Source organism: Phocoena sinus, chromosome 13, assembly GCF_008692025.1.
Source record: "Phocoena sinus isolate mPhoSin1 chromosome 13, mPhoSin1.pri, whole genome shotgun sequence".
NCBI lineage: Eukaryota > Metazoa > Chordata > Mammalia > Artiodactyla > Phocoenidae > Phocoena > Phocoena sinus.
This window is the reverse complement of record NC_045775.1, coordinates 34,772,189-34,793,928: the sequence shown is the minus strand read 5'-3', so window position 1 is coordinate 34,793,928 and position 21,740 is coordinate 34,772,189. Positions and strand designations below refer to the sequence as shown.

The 21,740-nt window shown below is 44.9% G+C and overlaps 1 protein-coding gene and 1 pseudogene across 6 annotated transcripts in view; one reads left to right on the top strand and one right to left on the bottom strand.

Annotated features, from left to right (window-relative positions):
• MTA3 (metastasis associated 1 family member 3) overlaps nucleotides 1-21,740 on the bottom strand; it is a 197,564-nt gene that overhangs the window by 143,796 nt on the left and 32,028 nt on the right. For 4 of the 6 annotated variants that reach the window (XR_004352956.1, XM_032653363.1, XM_032653364.1 and 1 more), the window contains exons 1-3: nucleotides 11,338-11,426; nucleotides 9,633-9,700; nucleotides 488-581 (exon numbers count right to left, since the gene is read on the bottom strand). Coding sequence is in view for 5 of the 6 variants with exons in the window: in XM_032653363.1 (XP_032509254.1) it covers nucleotides 488-581; nucleotides 9,633-9,700; nucleotides 11,338-11,365 (190 nt within the window). In the remaining variant the exon portion in view is untranslated. Of the gene's footprint in view, nucleotides 1-487; nucleotides 582-9,632; nucleotides 9,701-11,337; nucleotides 11,427-21,740 lie in introns of those variants that run through there. The other 2 variants (XM_032653367.1, XM_032653366.1) reach the window with 1 other exon arrangement.
• LOC116764579 lies at nucleotides 2,410-4,541 on the top strand (annotated as a pseudogene).

Here is a 21,740-nt window from a genome sequence, read left to right as displayed (position 1 = left end):
TTTTTTCCATATCTATCACATTGCACTTCTTTCTTTAGCAAACTTTTTTTTCCACACATACCTAATACTATAAATATATAATAAATACTCAGAATTTTAAAAACTGTAAATACAACCCAGTTGTTTTAGAGAGGAGGGAAAAAGAAGTCCTCCAAAATACCAGTGAAGTATAAATTTCCTCATATTCAAACCTTCAAATCGCCATGGAAAATTGGAGATGGCAAAGCACTGCTCCAGTTGTCCACTAAAGCCTATGTGCAAAGACTTCTATTTCAACATTTCGACTAACTAATAAACATATGTTGCATCCTAAAAAATATACACTAAAAGCAAGAACCACCCAAAAACCTACTCCCATCTAAACTAAGAGGAAGACAAATGGGAAACCAAAAAGCTACAGGTAACATAAAGTACTTTTCCTCATATCATGGAAAACAAAAGACTCAAAACACATTTTAATTTTCCAAGAAAAAGACAATTAACTTACTAGCATGCTTGTCTGCAAGCATTATAAGCGTGTTGGAAATATCTCGTCGTCTATAAAAGCACACTACTTTTGCTTCCACGTTGCCAGTTGCAGTCTAAGAAATAAGAAAAATAAAAGTCATCTATACTGAATATTAGATTCAAGTAGTTTATAAAACAAAACTAGAGACAGCATAATTGTAAGATCACTGTCATTTACTGTGCCAACCACAACTGCAGGATAATCAGAGAGCTTAAAAATTCAAATCAGGACGAGTAACATTTGTAAAAGTTCCAAGTGAAACAAATGTCAAACATAAAATAACTCATTGGCATCAATTAAAAATTAAACTAAAGTGATCAGAGAGCTTTAATGACTAAAACCATACTTAACTCTGATTAACCTTAAGAAACTAATCCCCAAAATTTAAAAAGCCACAACATAACTTAAAAGACAGTTAAACATAGTCCTCCAAACCCTCTTCCTGAGGCACAGGCTAAGTGCAAAATCACCCAGCCCCATCCTAAACACCCTCACGTTCGACTGATGGTGAAGCTCTGCAGGTGCAGGGCAGTCCACATGTGAGGTGGACCAGATAACTTGGAAATGCATTCTCAGCCCAAGGGAGTCCATGAATCCATAACGGTCAACATTCTTAGTAGTACTTACTTTACCTTCACATATGAAAGTATTAAAAACCTTGAGTTATGAACACTGAAGCTCTTATTTCTTTTTGACTACAGTCTAGAATACAATCAATATTCAGTTAGGCTGTAATTTACTGCAGCTGGGGCCCAGGCTCCTACCCTCCTATTCTTTATGAATTCTGAGAGATCTCAAGGTCAAATGTTCACTACAGAGTTCATTGCAAAAACACACAGATTACAATAAAATGCTACTGTCATTTCCAATTTCAAACAAATTTGAGAACATATTTTCAAAATTTCTCTGGGCTTACAGATACACTCAGAGAAAAAGAAATAAGTATATGTGCTGCAGTAAAGTTGTCAGTTTTATGAAGTTCAGCGGCAGTATTTTAAAGTGAGAAATAGTCTTGTAGGAATATTGCCCCTTAAAACTGAAATCATATTACATCCTAACCAAAGTGCTTCTATATTTCACAATATTGTGATCAAATACATCCTCCAGAAGTAATGATCCAGCAATCTGCTAAATGAACAGTCCAATATTCAAATGTAAATAAAATCTATCAATGACTTCAATTATCAGTGCTTTATCATTTTTGTCTTCTTGAGACAAAAGCATGTTAATGGACGACTAATAAGAAAATAAATAAATAAACATTTAAAAAAATAAATAAAAGCATGTTAAAAACCCAAAGCAAGAGTTTTAAGGCATACATGTTTTTTTTCTACCTTACTGGTGAGTTCCTCCAATAGGGATACTCTGTAAAGCTAATTAAATTCTTATTTGAACCTGCTTGGGGTGGAAGGGCATAGTTCAAAATAAATATTCTCTTCTGAACCACGCACACACTTGGCTATTAGGCAGTGTACAGTATTACTCTTCTTCTCTACTGTACACACACACACCCTCCCTTCGAACATTCCTCTAAAGTTGAGCTACTAAAATTGTGGTCCAAGGCCCAGTCCACAGCTGTTACTATGTAATGAAATGAGTACAGAAATTAAATGAATTACAGTATTTGAGAGTTAATTTTATATCTATTGAATCTAATAATGAAAAATGGGGCTTGCATTTTTATAAGCCTACTTTAAATTTCATTTTCTACTCTCATTTATAAATTTTACAAAAGCAGTCTAAGATACTGAAAATTCTTAAAAATCCTCCACCACAAATAATTTAAGAAGTATAGCTCTGAAGACCTAAGTTAAATATTTTGTATATTTTGTATATAAAGTCACCAAATTTCTTGTGTGCGCTTCCTATGTGCCCCTGCACAAGCTAAGCACCACGGATGCATGGTGTCTGCCCTCACCAAGCCTCTGCTCCAGCAAAGATGCCTGTCCACGTGTCATCTCGTCTCCAACCTTCCAAAGCCCAGCTGTAATCATGTCCCTCACCCAGAAACCTTCACCGGTTCCCCACAACTGAAGCATAAGAGTAAAACATTCCTGACAAATTCCCAGCACTATTGTCTTTACTCCTTTCTTTTCCCCTCCAGACTTCACTTCTCACTCATGGAGGCAGGAAGTACCACCTGTTGAGGGAAGAACAGAAAAAGCTTCAAGGACGAGGAAAGGGGGCAGAAGGTCCCTAGCTAGCTAGGAAAGAAGGAAAGGAGTCCAAGAGGTGAAGCCTGGAGGACTGAGTAGTCTTAAGAAAAAAGGAGGACCTGAACAAAACCCACACGTGGGAAAAGTGGAGACAGGTATAAAGAAGAACCTACAACGAACAGCAATTTCTTTCCTGTGTTCTTTTCTCCATTTAGGTTGCAGCCTCTTAAATCTCTATTCTGTCAAACACGTTTAGTAAAACATCCTTCAGCAATAAGGGGCTTTTAGTCAACCTCATACTCACGCCCATTTCTATCCCAGACTTAGAAAGTACATTATTAAAAAACAAAAAACCAAACGGTTTCCATTTTGGAAAGTCTGTGGTCTGCTCGAACTAAAGAACAGATGGAAAAGAACTTCCTTTTCCCAATTTCTGTCCTTCTTCCCAACAGATCCTAAACGTCAGGAGGGGTCTTAACTTGGGTTCTATAAAAGGGCTTTGAAGGGATCTCCTGAAATTATATGCAAAACCTTGTATGTGCAAATATAGATTGGGGTGGGGGACAAGACTAGATGCTCAAAGAAGTTAGTGGCTCCCTTCTCCCAACCAAAAAAAGGACCCAAAACATTAAAATGAATCTCAGAGCAAACTGGATGGCTAATAAAACATACAGGATATGAAGAAACATATAAATTATACAACATAACACACCAAAAAAACAATCAATAGCAAATAACATTCAATTTATCCGTAAGCATAACTTCCAAAACTTCCTGAGACTGTATCCTCATTATTATGTGCACAAGGCCTTCTTCCAACATGTATGCAGACTAAATCTTTAGAAGAGCAGCACCCAAGCTAGATAGTGACTAAAAATTTACCGTGAAGTTGTTTTCTATTTCAACTTTATATTCTTCCTCCAAAAGATCATCATCACTGTATCTGAGTACAGTTTAGAGGAGAAGAAAAGAGGGTATGTAAGATAAACAATGTCGGTGAGAAGCGGCTGCAGCTCCGGGCAGAGGGGGCAGGAACCTGAAGGCGAGCAGGGGCCGGGTAGGCACCACGGCCGGGGTCACCACCACGGAGGTGGTGAAGCGCTGAGACCCAGGTTCCGCAGCTGCAGGCCAGTGACGCAGAGGAGAGGGCCGAGCACCTCCCGCGGAAGTGGAGGGAGAAAGGCGGCCCGGGAACAGGCTCAAGCTGACACGGTCTCCTTGAACCGCAGGATCCAGCTGATTGAAAAGGAGCTGGACAGTGCCCAAGAGCACCTGGCCACTGCCCTGCAAAAGCTAGAGGAAGCTGAGAAAGCTGCTGATGACAGCGAGAGAGGTCTGAAGGTTATTGAAAACCAATCCTTAAAAGAGGAAGAAAAAATGGAGCTCCAGGAAATCCAACTCGAAGAAGCTAAGCACACTGCAGAAGAGGCAGGTAGGAAGTACGAAGAGGTGGCTCTTAGGTTGGTGATTATTGAGGGAGACTTGGAAGGCAGAGGAGCGAGCTGAGCTGGCAGAGTCCCGTTGCCGAGAGACGGATGAGCAGGTCAGACTGATGGACCAGAATCTGAAGTGTCTGAGTGCTGCTGAAGAAAAGTACTCTCAAAAAGAAGACAGGTATGAGGAAGAGAGAAAGATTCTTACTGATAAACTCATGGAGGCAGAGACCCGTGCTGAGTTTGCTGAGAGATGGGCAGCCAAGCTGGAAAAGACAACTGATGATTTGGAAGATGAACTGAAATGCACCAAAGAGGAGCACCTCTGTACACAAAGGATGCTGGACCAGACTTCTGCTTGACCTGGATGAGATGCAGAGCGCCCCAGTCCCGCCCTGCGCTGCCCCTCCCTCTGACCCCGACTCCGCTGAGGCCAGAAGCTGACCTTTAAACTGACGGCTGACCTTTAACTGGAAGGCTGCTTTCTCCTTTCGCCATGTCTCCCACCCCCACCCCTGTGTCCTTTTCGCCAAACTGTCTCTGCCTCTCTCCAGAGATTCCATTTGGGCTAGAGGCTGAGCATCTTTGGGAACAACGTTTAAGGGAATGTGAGCACAATGTTAAGTGTCTTTAAAAGCATGCTGTGATGTGCACATTTTGTAATTACCTTTTTTGTTGCTATAGCAGCCATTTGTAAAACATTCCAGATAATTCCATAGTTCTGAAGCAGCAGTCTATTCCCTTTCTCACTTTTGGAAGGTAACTTTTCAGCTTAATGCATACTGCCCTCTCCGTAGAGGAGGGGAAAAGGTATGGGCCTGCCTTCCTGAGAGCTAAACAGCCCAGAGAAGGACTCCATTTTGGGAAGCCTTATTGCTCTGTAAAAAGTACCTGCCAAACCAGAAAGGTGATTCCAGAAGGAGTTAGCCAAAAAAAAAAAAAAAAAAGCGCTGTTCAGGTTTTCAGCTTTACGGTATCTTTGGGCAACTTTTTTTTTTCCATCAGAAGTGACCAGATGAGATTAAGATGGTGAGACCTCTGAGACCAAATCCTTGTCCCAGCTCTACCCCATTCCCAATCACTCACAGAATGGATCATGTGCCCCTTATTTTGAGGTAACCACTTATTTGCTCTCCCGCCTCCTTGAAAGAAAGGAAGGAAAATTATGTTCTACCACTGATTTAGCCATATGAAACTCATCTCATCACCCTTTTCTGGGTCTGAAGCTGCTGTCTCTAAAACTGCCATCTCATTGTGTGTTGTAGCAGTTAGTCCTGGAGAAATCTTGAATAGCTTATACACAAAATTGTTTTTAAATTTTATATTATTTTGAAACTTTGCTTCTTTGGGGCTGGGGCACACTGGTCACCCCACCTGGCTATGACAGCCCTCTAACAGTCTGGGCTGGCAGTGTGCTGATCTTTCAAAGTTTCTTTCCCTACCCAATCTCCCCTTTTTGGTGAGGGTTCAGTGAGGTCAGTTAGGTGCGCATCCTACAGCTTAACTGGCTTAAAATGTACTCCCCTTTGGTGTGGTCTCCTTGGGGGCCAATTGGGGAAAGAAAAAACAATAGTGTAACTGTTTTGATACTGAACACTGATAAATGTCTTTTTGAAATAAAGAACCAGTCCCTCAAAAAAAAAAAAAAAAGAGATAAAACAATGTCGAACTGTGTTTATCAACCAATATATTCAGTTTTGCACCTAAAAGTTCTGGGGAAGAAAAATTGAGACAAAAGTCTATTTCAGGACTTCCCTAGTGGTCCAATGGTTAAGAATCTGCCTTCCAATGCAGGGGATGTGGGTTCGATCCCCAGCCAGGGAACTAAGATCCCACACGCCACAGGGCAACTAACCCTGCATACTCTAGAGCCTGCGTGCCGCATTATTAAGCCTGTGCGGCACAACTAGAGAGCCCGCTCACTGCAACTACTGAACCCATGCGCACCAGAGCCCACTCGCTGCACTAAAAGATCCCACATGCTGTGGAGCAGCTAAGCCCATGCACCACAACTACTGAGCCTGTACTCTAGAACCGGCGAGCCGCAACTACTGAGCCCATGTGCCCCAACTACTGAAGCGCGCGTGCCTAGAGCCCGTGCTCCACAACAGGAGAGGCCACCGCAATGAGAAGCCCACGCACCGCAGCGAAGGGTAGCCCCTCGTTCACCACTAGAGTAAGCCTGCGTGCAGCAGCAAAGACCCAATGCAGCCAAAAATAAATTAATTAATTTTAAAAAATAATAATATATCAAGTGTTCTTAAATTCATTATTTGGATTTTCTAATCATGTTAAATTTCCCCACTTAGCCAACTTGACCTCTGACCCGCTCAAGGCCTTTCTGGAACTCCTGTGGCCCCTCTTCCTGAGGCTACTTCCTTCTCATCCTTTAGGCCTCAACTTCAATGTCCTTAAAGTCCTTCACTCCCTATCCAAAGGAAGCAACCTCTGTTATTCTCTATGTCAAGGGTCAAGGCTCTTGCTTATTTCCTTTCTAGAAGTTAACACCATTTATCGCTATTTTCTTTACACCTGTTAACTCATCTTTTCATGTGTCTCCCTCATGAGAACGGAGACCCTGTGTGGGCAGAGACCATGTCCATATTGGTCACTGTTGTACCTGAGCCTAGCATAGTGCCTGCTACATAACAAGAGCTCGAGAAATATTTAATTAATTACTTAAAATGAGATCTCTCACATCCCTTTAGAAATAAAGGTCCTATGTAAATATTTAGTAATTAATTAGCCTATTGCAGTTCCTTTTTATCAATACTCCATCCAAACTGCCACTCTCTGAAATTACAGACTCTGATCTCTCACAGTTCCGTCACCCTCAGTCCCCTAAGGACTGCTCGTATATTAACCACTCTTTAAGAAAGCAGAGGCTCAGGGAGAAGGTGAGAATGTGGGGGAGGGAAGGGACTTTTGAAGTGAAGAGTAATATAATGATAAAGAAGTGTGAAATGATCCAGGTTCCAGCTAGATGTGTAACCCAGGCATTTAAGTTACTTAACCACAGTGTGCTTCACAACAATCCATGATCCATCTACCTTAAGGTTTAAGGTGCTGTGAGGCTCAAAAGAGGTGACAAACGTGAATCCCCAGGTTATATGCTTCCAGAGCACCATGCTCTGATGTTTGTAAATTTAGCACAGATGCAATTTTCCTTCTGCCTGTGGAATTATTTAGCTGATGTCCATCTCCACTACTAGACCTATCTTGTTCATCTTTCAGTTCCTAAAAGTGCGTATCTAAAAGCAGTAGGTCCCCAGAAATATTTGTAAAATGAATGAATCAAAGTACTTTGTAAACAGTAAAGCCATGTACAAGTATTAACATCAGACATCTGAGAAATTCATTAATTCAAAAAATGTTTACTTAACTATGTGCCAGCCACTACTCTAAGGCACTTCGGATGCATTAGTGAACAGAAAAGATCACTACACACACAGAGCTTACATTCTAGTTTGGGGAAACAGGCAATGAAAATATAGGCACAACTCATTTTATTGCGCTTCGGTTCACTGCACTTCTCAGATATTGTGTTTTTTTTTTTACAGATCAATGGTTTATGGCAACACTCGGTGAAGCAAGTCTACGCCATTTTTCCAATAGCATTTGCTTACTTCGTGTCTGTCACATTTTGGTAAATCTTGCGGTATTTCAAACTTTTTCATTATTATGATATTTGTTATGGCAACCTATAATCAGTGATCTTTAATATTATTTTATGAAGGCTCACTGAAGGCTCAGATGATAGCTAGCAATTTTTAGCAATGAAGTACTTTTCAATTAGGCATGTACATCTTTTTTTAGACATAATGTACACTTAACAGACTACAGTATGGTATAAACACAACTTTTATATGCACTGGGAAACTAAAAAATTCATGTGACTCGTTTTACTGCAATATCTGCTTCACTGCAGTGGTCTGAACTGAACCCACAATATCTGAGGTATGCCTGTAAACACATTCATTAAGTATATCTGAAGGTGATAGATGATGTGGGGGAAAACAGCAAGGTATGGGGGGCTGGGAACAACCAGACAGTCCTAAGGTGGGTGCATACGAGAAACAGCCAAGAGGGTCCAGTGGTTAGGACTTGGTGCTTCACTGCCATGGCCCTGGGTTCAATCCCTGGTCAGGGAACTAAGATCCTGCAAGACAGGTGGCGCAGCCAAAAAAAAAAAGAGAGAGAGAGAAACAGGCAAGAAAGAGCTTACTGCACTTAGAGCCGAATGAACAAAGCAGGGAGCAGCCAGAGAATACAGGTCTCATAGGGCAATATTTCTCCTCGAATCCTAGTTAAGTTTCCAAGTAAGCCGATGCAGTGAACAGTGTGGAATTGCCTAAATTCTTTTTTTAAGCCTTTTATTTATTTATTTATTTATTTGGCCATGCCGAGCGTGGTTTGCAGGATCTTACTTCCCCAACTAGGGATGGAACCTGGGCCCCAGCAGTGAAAGCACCGAGTCCTAACCACTGGACCACCAGGGAATTCCCTGGAATTACCTAAATTCTTATACCTTACATCAATAATATAAAAGAGAAGCACACCAGGAAGACATCTCAACAGTTCCCACCCACAGACTGACCTAATCCTGAGGCCATTTTCTTCATTTGGTGGTGGTCTCAAATACTATGGAAATTTTTAAATGCAAGGTCCCCAGGGTATCCCCAAAAGTGAACCAAGACCTCAACGCTCATAAGCCAGGCATGCCCTTGGCCAATCTGGTTTCCTGGGACTCAAAACGGGACCAGAGTCTCCTGATGGTATTTTGGAGGAAAGGTATTAGCTAGACAGCCCCCAAAATTTTAACAATGTGAATTCTCACCAGCTACACAATTAACCCTCAACCATCAGAAATCTATGGTCCATGTCATTTATGACTGTTTGAGTGCCTCCACTGTAAAAGCTCAGCTACTGCCAACACTCATAATGCTTCTGATGTCCTGGACACCTGCGATTAGGGACAAACCTTGATGTAAAAGTTTTATTTACTTGGGCCTAAGGTACAAAAAGTCACTTTATAATTATACCAAAACTGTATTCTTATTAGTTAGCCTAGTCCAGAATTCTACAAATTCCCTTAAATATCATATTCCCTAACTTCCTTCTTCTCAAGCTGAAAGAGGAAAAAATTAATTTTAAATTAATTTAAAAAAATTTTTTAAATTAAATTAAAAATTTAATTTAATTACTTAAAAAATAACTAACAAGGGAGAAACACAAATTATGACTTCAAATATAAACAGGGACTGAGTTACAGGAGTGACCTGCTCTGAGAAGCTCAAAGCAATTTGAAGAAATCTTACAGATGTTACATATTCAATATCAACATTTAATATCAGAGGTAATTATAAAAAGCAAAAGAATATTCAGAATCCTGCATAATTCTCTAATCTGAAATCTCTACTTTCAAAGAGTCTGGAACTTTAAGTAAAATCACCTCTTATGCCCTTTACCCAATTACCCTTCAATGGGCAACAAATATTTCTTAATATTAGAATCAAGAACACTCAGTGTATATACCTTGTTGAGTTCTTCTATCCTTCTGATGAGGTACGGATTGCTAGAGGAATTCTCAAAGTAGACATAATCTGTAATTAAAGGAAGTAAAGAGCTTAATCTTTTCAACATAAAGTTCACATTTGTCAATTTATGACTTTTTATATTAGGTAATTCACATTCAAAATGAAGCACGCCCGTGATTCATTTCCTGGTAAAAGCAAACTGAGTAATGCAGCCTCAATATATTCTCTTTCTTATGTGCTTACCATTCACAGACCCTTATTTTCCTGGCATTTTCATTTCAATTAATGTTTTATTCAAGTTCTCCTAGACTTCTGTCCCACATGTGTCATTTCTTTAATAATAAACAAAAAGACACCTCTTATCATTGAGTAGTCAGAGCTGACTAAACATGTGTCTTTCATACGATAACTGCTTCCACATCTTTTCACTCCAATCCAATTTGCCCTGGAGTAGGCTTCTCACATAAAACTATTGACCTAAGACAAATTCAGAGCATCTTGAAAGGCTTAGCAGCCCAAAGTACATTTCAATCACCAACTTAAAAAAAAATCAGGTGAGCAGAGCAGAAGCACATTGACAAACTTTTTCACAGCTCTATCTAGGAAGATGAGGGGGCAAAAAAGGAGAGGGGTCACTTTTTGAGAGGCAGAGCTCTGTGGAGGTGATAACCAGCCTTTTTAACACCATATTTACCATATTTAATCCAGATCCATTTTGGGTCTCGTTATAAAGCAATTGCTGCAGCCTTTCAACAAAAAGGATATAAATTTTCAAGTGTGGTTTTTCCTCTCATCTAATAGGCTCACTGGAAACTTCCTACTGTGTGTTTATTTGAGAGGCTGGGCTGCAGTATTGTCTATCTTAGTGGCTCTTTCCCGTCTCCCTTCTGCAAAGTGGCCTCATTTAGCCAGGCCATTCCTACCACCATCCATCAAGGAGCTTGGCTAATGAGCAGAGAAGAGCCAGTCTTACACACAAACATGTCACTTATCTGAATTATTATTTTACCAGGAAAAGAGGGAGGAGGGCGTCTCGAGTAGGGAGAAAGTTTGTTTGACCTTATTTCTCTCTTCTGCAGAAGGCTGGGAAGGAGGCAGACAGCAGAGCAAACGTCCAGGCAGAGCTCCACTCCCCACCCCAGGCTGCGGTGCCCCGGCCCCTCTAAGCCCCATCCCTGAGGGGGGCTGGACAAGAAACGTAAGGGAGAGGGACGAAGGAGAGGTGCAGGGCCCTGTCCCCGCAAACAGGCCTATCCAGCTGTGCCCCTGGCTGGACCCCCCCATCGCCCCCACCCACACCCCCAATGAAGGGGAGCAGTAGAGGAGAGATGTCCCTCCACTCTCTCCAAACCCCCAACGCCTAGAAGCCACGCGAGGAAAGACCACCCTCGTAGGGGGCTCGACGGCCCCTGACCCCCATGGGGGTTTCACGGGTTGAGGTGGGGTGGCGTCTGATAATTCATACCCCCAAGTACAGGCCTGGTCTAAAACCCTGGTTGGGATGTGGGGGTGTGGATGGGCCCCGGCCCCTTGTGGGCCACGGTGGGGGAGGGGGGGCAGCCCCGGCCCCCTCCGCAGGCCCCCAGCCCCATGCGCCCTCAGCCCGGGCGCCCGTGGCTCCCAGCGGTTAGGGTGAACTCGCCCCTACCCCCCACTCCCGGAGCCCGCTCCCAGACGGGCCGGGTCGGGCCGAGCCTTCCTACCTCCGACCCGGTACATGTTGGCCGCCATGTCCGCCCGCCCGCCCGCGGAGCCCGAGCCGAGCCCCGCCCGCTGCCGCCGCCACTGCCGCCGCCGCCGCCGCCTCAACCCCGGCCGCCGCCGCCGCCGCCGCCGCCGCCGCCGCGCCTAGCCGCGGGGGGGAGGGGAGTGAGGGAACAAGGGGAGGGGGAAGTGAAGGGGAGGGGGAAGTGAAGGGGAGGGGACGCCGAGGGGTGGGAGCAGGTGCCCGCCCCCAACGCCGGGCTAGCGAGGCCGAGTTCCCGGCCCCCCGGGAGGCCGGAGCGCTTGGGGCCAGCAGGGAATTGGGGAGGGGGGGCGGCCTGGGGGACCTAACTGGAAGTGGAGGGCGTACCAGCGTACCCCGGCACCTGCCCACCCCGAGACAGGGCTTCCTCCCCGCTTCTGTCCCTGGAGAGACCCAGTCTGTGTGACCTCGAGCACGTGAGCCCCTGTCTCGGTGCAAACACTTGGATGCAAATAAGTGCTCGCAGCAGGGCGCCTTCCTCGTGGTGATGTTAATGCGGCAGGCCTGGAGATGGCAGGCCCTGGAGCCAGGAGGACCCCAGGTGCCTGCAGCTCCTCCGGGCAGAGACTTATCTGGGGACAAGGCTAGAAAAACAGGCCCCTTCCAAGTCTACCGTAACTACGTTGTCAGGTCTATCCGCGTTCACCCCAAAACCGGGCTGAATAAAACCTATTTCCCCACACCTGGAGGCCTTGCCTCTAGACAGGCTTGCAGTGCAGCCCGGCTGGGAGAAGAGACCATTAGAGGAGGGGGGCTTCCTTTGCCCTTACGGGAACAGGGCCCTACAGTTCATCATCACCACAGCCCCTCAAAAAAGAGATCGTGCCAATCAGCTTACTGTTGATGGACTGTTAACTGGTTATGTACCTAAAGCGTTTAAAGTTATTATTTTCCCATGCGAATTCTCTAGACAGCCCCTGTTTTCTCAGCCTTCATACCCTCACAGAAACAAAGAACCAAGTAGAGTTGAATCTGAGCTGGCTCTCCCCCAAAATGAACACAAACAACTTTCTTTAGAGAAGCCAATCCATTCCAAGCTACTCCCAGACGTTGTTGTAAAATACACACGAAGATGATCCCTTACTGTCCTAGGTTGTTTGGAGTTTCTGGTGCTTTACAGCTGTGTGTTGTTGACTCTGGCTTTGGGGTCTGTGCAGGGATGGGAAGTGTCCCCAGAAAAGAAGATTGTGTTTTGTTTGTCTGGTGATGGCATTTGTGACGGTCCATTATCACAAATTACTGAGGTGAAAAAAATAATTTTCTAGATAGCTGAGGGAAAGTAAAAAATAAAGTACCTTTGCCTGAATTACCTTGATTGTGTGACCCAAGTTTCTTTAAATATAAAATGGGGGCATACTAATTCTACTTCACAGATGGGGTAAGGATCAGTTGTGATATCTTAAAATGCTTTGTAAACCATTCAGCACAGAGCACTATGCAAATACAGGTGTCTGTTGCTTTTTTCTAACTCAAGAAAGTTTCAGATTCCCAAAGGTTTTATGCCATGAGTCAAATTGTGATCCTGCATCAGCTCTTTTGACCTAGAGAAAAAAGCAGAAGTGTTTTGTTATGCACACTGCATAACTGTTATTTCTCATAACCCTTTTACTGGAGATCCCACGGAAAACATATTGTGACGTAGCTGACATCACCCTCTCCGTTTCTGAGCTGACACCTAAATAGGTTGAATAATTTAGCTGGAGTCAAACCATAAACTGGCAGCAGTATTGGGATAATTCAGCCCTTTCCTTTGGCCTAGAAATCTCTTAACCAGGAAGAATTTCTCCAAGTGAAAAGGCCACCTGGAAACCATAAACTGCAAAGGAATGATAGATCACAAGCTCTACTAAGGGGTTTTCCCATTATTTTTGAATAAATGAGCAATTTCTCCCCTTCAAAATATTTCTGTTTCTGTTAGTTCCTTGTCTCATTTCCACAATTTTGTGCACCTTACCAGGTACTAACCACAATAAATGGGCAAAAAGTGCCAAGAAAACTCCCTCCATCCGTACCTACCTTCTCCCCTTAGGAACAGCCTTATCCAGGAGCCCCACCCCCACGCCCTCCATGAAAGGGCTCAGAGTTTGGGGGGAAGGGGATGAGTAGTAGGAGGTAATGATGGTGGCAGAACCCAGGCTCTTCCTTCCTCTAGATTCTGTGTAGTTTTTTTTTTTTTTATTTAATTTATTTATTTTGGGCTGCGTTGGGTCTTTGTTGTTGTGTGTGGGCTTTCTCTAGTTGCGGCGAGCAGGGGCTCCTCTTCGTTGTGGTGTGCAGGACTCTCATTGCGGTGGCTTCTCCTGTTGCAGAGCACGGTCTCTATAGCACAGGCTCAGTAGTTGTGGCACACAGGCTCAGTAGTTGTGACTCACAGGCTCTAGAGCGCAGGTTCAGTAGTTGTGGCGCACGGGCTTAGTTGCTCTGCGGTATGTGAGATCTTCCCAGACCAGGGCTCAAACCCATGTCCCTTGCATTGGCAGGTGGATTCTTTTTTTTTTTTTAATAAATTTGTTTATTTATTTATTTTTAGCTGCACTGGGTCTTCATTGCTGTGCGTGGTCTTTCTCTAGTGGAGGCGAGCAGGGGCTACTCTTCGTTATGGCGCACGGGCTTCTTGTGTTGGTGGCTTCTCTCGTTGCAGAGCACGGGATCTAGGCGTGTGGGCTTCAGTAGTTGTGGCATGCAGGCTCAGTAGTTGTGGCTCACGGGCTCTAGAGCGCAGGCTCAGTAGTTGTGGCACATGGGCTTAGTTGCTCCACGGCATGTGGGACCTTCCCAGACCAGGGCTCGAACCTGGGTCCCCTGCACTGGCAGGTGGGTTCTTAACCACTGTGCAACCAGGGAAGCCCAGATTCTGTGTGTTTAACCTCTTTCATCTCCAGATCCTGGGCCAGTGTCTTCTACATAATAGGTGCTCAATATCTGAAAGAATAAGTGCCCGTGAATGATGGGCTCAACATAGAGAACCAGGTGCAGAGTTGAATGCAGGGACTTTGTCTAGGAAACTTGTATACCTCCTAATATCAAAGAGGTATGCACATAAGAGAGTTCAGCAAATGTCTCTAGATTGGAAAAAAAAAAAACATACAAAGAAGGGTGGAAAAGCCTGTGCCTTCAAAGAAAGCAAAGGCACGTCTACCTCCTCAGGCTGCATGGCTCAGATCACAAACTTGTCATCAATCAACCCAAACTTCACTCCTAGTTTGACTGTTCAGTTTTAACACCTTGAGCAAGTTGCTTAACCCCTCAGGTCCTCAAGTTCTACAAATCATGACTAGTGATTGACACCTATGGCGAATGCTTATGCTAAAAAGTGAAATATACAATGTGTTGGGCACATGTTAAGCTTCTTACTTACATGTCACTTCTCTCTATTCCAGCCATCCTCATTACTAAGAAAGAGGGGTCTCTCAGATCATGCCAGAAACCCCAGGGAAAATCCAGCCTCCGCAAGGGTAAAATTTCCTGACATGGCCGTTGTGATTAAAGGACCACGATAAGGGATTGCCAAAAGGCCCAGAATCTTCCCTGTGCAGTCCCCAGCATCCCACAGCTTAGCTGAAAAAAAGTGGATGCTGCAAGAAAGCTATAGATAAGACAGAGGGTTGGTTTTTGTCTCAACATCAGGATGGAATTTTTATACATGCAAAAAAAAATAAGGGCTGGCCAGAGTCTGGGAACTTTCTGATATTGAACTCAAGAAAGCAGCCTGGGGGTCTAGAATGTAATTAATCTAAAACCAGATGCCAGTCTTTAGATAAGTACCATATCTTGTCCTTTGTGTTTTCTTTGATTTCTCTCTCTCTCTCTTTCCCTTTTCTTTCATTAACTTATGTGTTATTTAGTAAAAATTCTTTTGGAAAAAGGCCAGTCTCTCTCAGCTATTCCAAGGTGGTCCTGGGTTTTACAAGCAGATGACTGTATTCCAGAAGAAAGCAAGAATCAAAGCAATGGAGCCCCTAAGGGAAAGGAAACCAGAGTTGGAGTTTCCTAGCTTCTTTAGCCATGGAGCTTCTCCTTCCATTGATCCCCTGTGCTAAAAACATGAAACCCAAGACCAGTCCCAGATCTTAATTTTTGGAAGTGTGCGTTTTAGGATTCCATGGTTCTCTCATGCCCTCAAAGAGGAGTTAGCTCAGCCATTTGGTTGCATCCACAAGGAGGTTCCTTCTCTAGCGACAACATTGCCTCCAGATACTGGAAAAGGGACTGGAAATCACAACGTAGACAGGGATGAGCCCCTGGAAGGGTAACCTAATTGACCTAAGTGCTCTTATTTTTCTTAATCTATAAAGTGCTGGAGTGCTGTGGATTTGAATTGGCGATGATGACAGCACAGGGTGTGGGGTCAGGAAATAGAATCCTAAAAGGCAATGGGAAGTGTTGAAGGGATACAACAGGGAGTGTTTGTAGGAATGACTCAGATAGCAGCAAAGAAAGTGGATTGGAGAGGCTGGAGAGTCGAGTCTAGGCTGTGAGATCAGTCGGCAGGTTGGTGCAAAGGGATGATAACCTAGAGTAGAGGCAGTGGGATATGAGAGATGTAGATGGGTTTGAGAGAGACTTAGGGGGTGGGAGCTACAGAATCTGGTGCCTTTGGGGAGGTTTGGAGTAAAAGGGTAACATCTGGTTATCAGCAAGTGGGTGGAGAGAGATGTGATTCAGTGAATAGAAAGTACAGGAGGGGAGGCAAGTTGTGGGGAAGAGGGATGGTTGACAGGTTCAGTTTTAGACAAGTTGTGTGCAAGGTGCACTTTGAGCGACTTCCCTGGAGGTTCAGTGGTTAAGACTCCACACTTCCAATGTGCTTCCAATGCAGGGGGCGTGGGTTTGATCCCTGGTCCGGGAACTAAGAACCCACATGCCGTGCGGCACAGCCAAAAAAAAAGAGGTGCCGGGCTTCCCTGGTGGCGCAGTGGTTGAGAGTCCGCCTGCTGATGCAGGGGACGCGGGTTCGTGCCCTGGTCCGGGAGGATCCCACATGCCGCGGCTGGGCCCGTGAGCCATGGCCACTGAGCCTGCGCATCTGGAGCCTGTGCTCTGCAACGGGAGAGGCCACAACAGTGAGAGGCCCGCGTACTGCAAAAAAAAAAAAAAAAAAAAAAAGAATGAGGTGGATGAACAGACCTGGAGTTTGAGAGATCTGGGCTAGAAATACCCTCTTCTGTGTCACCACCAGCTGAGAACCAGGTCTGTCTTGTCTGAGGAATAAACCAAACCCTGCCCCCAGGGGAAGAAGCAGGTTCCCTGAGTCCTTCAGCCTGGGAGAAAACAGGTTTAGCCGGTCTAGGTCCAGGAGATCAGAGTCCAGGTCCAAATATGCAAACAGGCAGGGCACGGGCAAAGAGCCACGCAAGTCACTGACTAAGACAGATGGTGAAGACAAGGGGGAATGCCCAGGGCTGACCTTCCACAGGCAAAATTCTCAGCTGGAAAGAGTTCTGCTCCCAGGATGAAGAAGGCAGCTGGGGTAGGAGGGTGGGAGTGGGGGATGAAAAGAACAGGAAGAGAAGGGAAGGGACACAGCCTAATAAAGCAAATCTGCCTATTTCCTAACTTAACCCTCTTGCCTCTAAGATGGTATAGTGGGTTGAATGGTGGTCCCCCAAAATATATGTCCACCTGGAATCTGCGAATGTGACCTCATTTAGAAAAAAGGTATTTGCAGATGAAATTAATGATCTGGAGGTAAGATCATCCTGAATTAGGGTTGTCCCTATATCCAACGACAAGTGTCCTTGTGTGAAACAGAAGAAGAGAGGACACAGAGTGAAGAGGAGAAGGCATGTGAAGGTAGAGGCAAAGACTGGTGTTCTGAGCTATAAGCCAAGGCAATGCCAAAGACTGCCAGCAACCAACAGATATTGGAGAAGAGGCGTGGAATAGATTCTCCGTCAAAGCCCCCAGAAAGAACTAAGTTTTCTGACACCTTCATTCTGGCTTCTGGCCTTCAGAACCATGAGGGAATAAATATCTGTTGTTTGAAGCCACCCAAGTTGTGGTAATTTGTTGCAGCAGCCCTAGGAAACTCATACAGATGGTAACCACCCCTTGATTTTAAGTAAACATAGATTCAGCCAGAAAACACTGAGCACTATATACAGAGACTAAGGGACATACAGAGACTAAGCTGAATAAAAGAGAGATACATAGAGAGAAGAGGGCCCAGCACCACTCCACTTCAGTCCTGCTCAGATCCTTTAGACAGAGCTCAATTTATCTCATCTTGGTTTGTCTCTCCTTCTGGCTGACATGGTTGGCTTAGTAGTGCTAAGAGAAAGGAACACCCAGATGTGATGCCCCTCAGCTAAGTGCCAGTGTAAGCATCCCCCAATTTTTTCTTCCCCAGCACACCTGTGAGCTATCACACATTCCTATGAGCAACAGCAGATTACCAATAAGGTAATGCACCTTTTAACCCCTTAATTGTGTTTCTTTGTCAGGAAGCACTCTGGCTCCTCAGATCCCAATCAATGCTTCTATGGTGGGGAGTAGGGTGGAGGCTACCAAGAATATAAGTCTCGTCTACAAAAGTGCCCTTTTCATTCAACAAGTAGATAATGAGTACTGTTAAAGGCATTGAGGATACACCAGTGAACAAGACAGACAAAGCAAAAAAAAAAAAAAAAAAAAAGTTAGACAAAGCACCTGTCTCCCTGGAGCTTATATTCTCATGGAGAAGACAGAGAAATCAATCCATAGATATGCTAGTATACAATGATAAACGTCCTACAGAAAGTAAATCCGGATAAAGAAACAAAAAGTTATGATGGTGGTCAGGGAAGGCCTCTTGGACATAAGAACTCAAAAGAGACCTAATGATGGGATGAAGTGAACTACTGGGACATGTGGGGAGCAACATGCCAGGACAAAGGAACAGCAAGTGCCTTCCCCAAATCAAGACTCAGCCTGACCTGATCGTGACCTACGAAGGCCAGTGGAGGTAGGAGATGAGATCAGGGAAGTGAGCAGGGTCCAATCATGTAGGGCCTAGGAGGCCACGGTAAAGTGTTTGAATTTTGTTCTAAGTATAATGGAAAGGTTTTTAACACAGGAGTAACAGGGATCTGATTTATGTTTTAAAAAGATCCACTGGAAAAAAAAAAAAAAGATCCACTGGAATATGAAGGACACAAAGTAGAAAGGGGCTAGTCTTGACTTGCAATTCAATAAAGCATGACTGGAGGGCTTCCCTGGTGGCACAGTGGCTGAGAATCTGCATGCCGATGCAGGGGACACGGGTTCGTGCCCCGGTCCAGGAAGATCCCACATGCCGCGAAGCGACTAGGCCCGTGAGCCATGGCTGCTAAGCCCACGCGTCTGGAGCCTGTGCTCCTCAACGGGAGAGGCCACAACAGTAAGAGGCCCGCGTACCGCAAAAAAAACAAAGAAAGCATGACTGGGGACTTCCATGATAGTCCAGTGGTTAAGACTCTGCGCTTCCACTGCAGGGAGCTCGGGTTTATCCCGAGGGAACTAAGCTCCCTTGGCCAAAATAACAAAGAAGCATGACTGTGTTCTCTGGAGGCATCAAACCTCCCTGGGCACTAGGAATTCAAAACTTACCAATCCAAAGTTTATGTGATGGAAAACCAAAACTCCTCCTGTGTTTCATTTGGCATAATAGTGAGAGAGACCCCTTCCAGCTCAAACTGTGGTACTGAGACCTGTACATAATGGCAACATACACTGGCTACCTTTTAAAATCCTATACCAAATCATACTGGACAACATCTTGTCATGTAGGCTGTAGTTAGTTCCCCTTACACCCAATATTGTCACTGAGTTTTTCCTAGGCCATTCACCTTTCTTTCAGCTACAAGAACCAAGTTCTTTTTTTTTTTTTTTTTTTTGCAGTATGCGGGCCTCTCACTGTTGTGGCCTCTCCTGCCGCAGACCACAGGCTCCAGATGCGCAGGCTCATGGGCCATGGCTCACGGGTCCAGCTGCTCCGCGGCACGTGGGATCTTCCCGGACTGGGGCACGAACCCGTGTCCCCTGCATCAGCAGGTGGACCCTCAACCACTGCGCCACCAGGGAAGCCCAAGAACCAAGTTCTGAACCAAGTTCAGACCAAGAACTACATCTTGGTCATGGGGAACATGGTAAGACCAGTGAATTCCATGAATATGAGCCACTTACTGCATTTTTTCATGTTAAATAAAGTGTCTTGGTTATAAGTGACGCTGCATATAATATCATGACCTGAAATAAAGCCTCCTGAAAAGTTCACACAAAAAAATAAACCCCAAAGACACCAAACGTCACTTGGGCTGCTGTACAGAGGATGGACTGAGGGGAATGGAAACACAGAGGCTTGTTAGGAGGCTAACGTACTTTGAGAGAGAGGTGACAAAGGCTTGGAATAGAATGATAGCCGTCGTGGCTAATAAAGATATATTTTTAAGATAGAGCCAATAGCCCTGGCTGAAGGGTTGGATGTAGGAGACAAGAGGGCAAAATCCATGAACATTAGTACTTTCAAGTGCTTGTAGATATCTGTTTCGAATAGACAACGGGGTCTGGGCTCTGGAGCTCAACAGAGAGGCCCAGGCTAAAAATGCAATCTGGGAGTCACCACTATGTAGAAACTCTGTGAAGCTGGGGACTGGTCGGATCACGTGGGAGAGAGTATAGATGGCAAAGAGCATAGAAGCCTGAACCCTGGGGCAAGCCAGCATTGAGGGCAGAGGTCAGTTCTGCACCTTGGCTGCACCAAGGAAACTGCTATTATAATACCCAGGCCCCACCCCCAGAGATCCTCATTTAATTAGCTTGGAGTTGACCATGATTTTCAGTTAAAAGAAAAAAATCCTCAGGTGATTTTTTTTTAATAAATTTATTTTTTAGTTTTGGCTGCGTTGGGTCTTCATTGCTGCACACAGGCTTTCTCTAGTTGCGGTAAGCAGGGGCTACTCTTCATTGTGGTGCGTGGGCTTCTCCTGTTGCAGAGCACGGGCTCTAGGCGCCGGGCTTCAGTAGTTGTGGCGCACGGGCTTAGTTGCTCTGTGTAATGTGGGATCTTCCCGGCCCAGGGCTCGAACCCGTGTTCCCTGCATTGGCAGGCTGATTCTTAACCACTCACCACCAAGGAAGTCCCTCCTCAGGTGATTTTAATGGGCAGCCAAGATTGAGAACTATTCAAGTAGTGATCAGGAGAGGAGAGCTGCAAAGGGGGACTGAGGGAGCAATTAAGGAACTAGGAAAAAAGCCTGACGAGTACAGGTTCCAGGAGCCATGTGACAAAGGGAGGGGCCCAACTGTGATAAACCAGAGCAACCAATCAACCACTGGATTTGGCAAGATGGTGGTCTTCAGAGACCGACTCCCCTGCCATCTTTTCTTTTGGTGGTTTCTGACTGTCGAAATCCTAGGCAGCTAGAAAAAAACTGGTAGGGTTCTGGCCTTAGACGTCCTACGGTGTAGATGACTCCAAAAGCACAGAGGGGGGCTCACAAACCCCCCTGACTGATGGATGGAGACTAGAATTTGCTCCTTTCATCAGCTCCTTTTATCTTTATCCAAAGGTTTGTAGCTGCTGCCCTTTCTAAAAGAGACTGAGGGACTTCCCTGGTGGCGCAGTGGTTAAGAGTCCACCTGCCAATGCAGGGGACACAGGTTCGATCCCTACTCCGGGAAGATCCCACATGCCGCGGAGCAGCTAAGCCCGTGTGCCACAACTACTGAGCCCGTGTGCCACAACTACTGAAGCCCGTGCACCTAGAGCCCGCGCTCCCCAACAAGAGAAGCCATCGCAATGAGAAGCCTGTGCACTGCAACGAAGAGTAGCCCCCACTCGCCACAACTACAGAAAGCCCACACACAGCAACAAAGACCTAACACAGCCAAACATAAATAAAATAAATAAATTAATTAATTAAAAAATAAAAGAGACTGAGGGAAGTTATCTGCATCTTAATTTCAAAAAGGATAGAAAATGTTGGAGGGCTCAAAGCAAAACTTTGAACTCCCGGATAAATAAATCGTTGTTTATGTTTCCTTTTATCTCTGTGAAGTTTTGGAGGAAAAAACATGAGTAGTACAGAGTTGCCCCAAGGAGCTTCTTTTACAAAGCCAGGACGGGACCATATTATTAGTGGCAGCCGATGCGATGTTTCCCGTTCAATTGCCCAGATCAGAGAGCTGAGGACCTGGCTCCAAAGAAAGGGCACCTAGAGGCAGTATAAGCTTTTCGAGGTTTTGGCAAAGAATGCCCAGGACCCATCCAGCCAAATCCTATCATTGGTTGTTTTCTGTAAGAGGAGACCAAGTGTCCATCCTCTGGAAGTCCTGACTCCCCTCCATCCCCGACAGGCTTCTGGTTTAGTGGGTGAAATTTAGACTGTGTTCATGGAATAG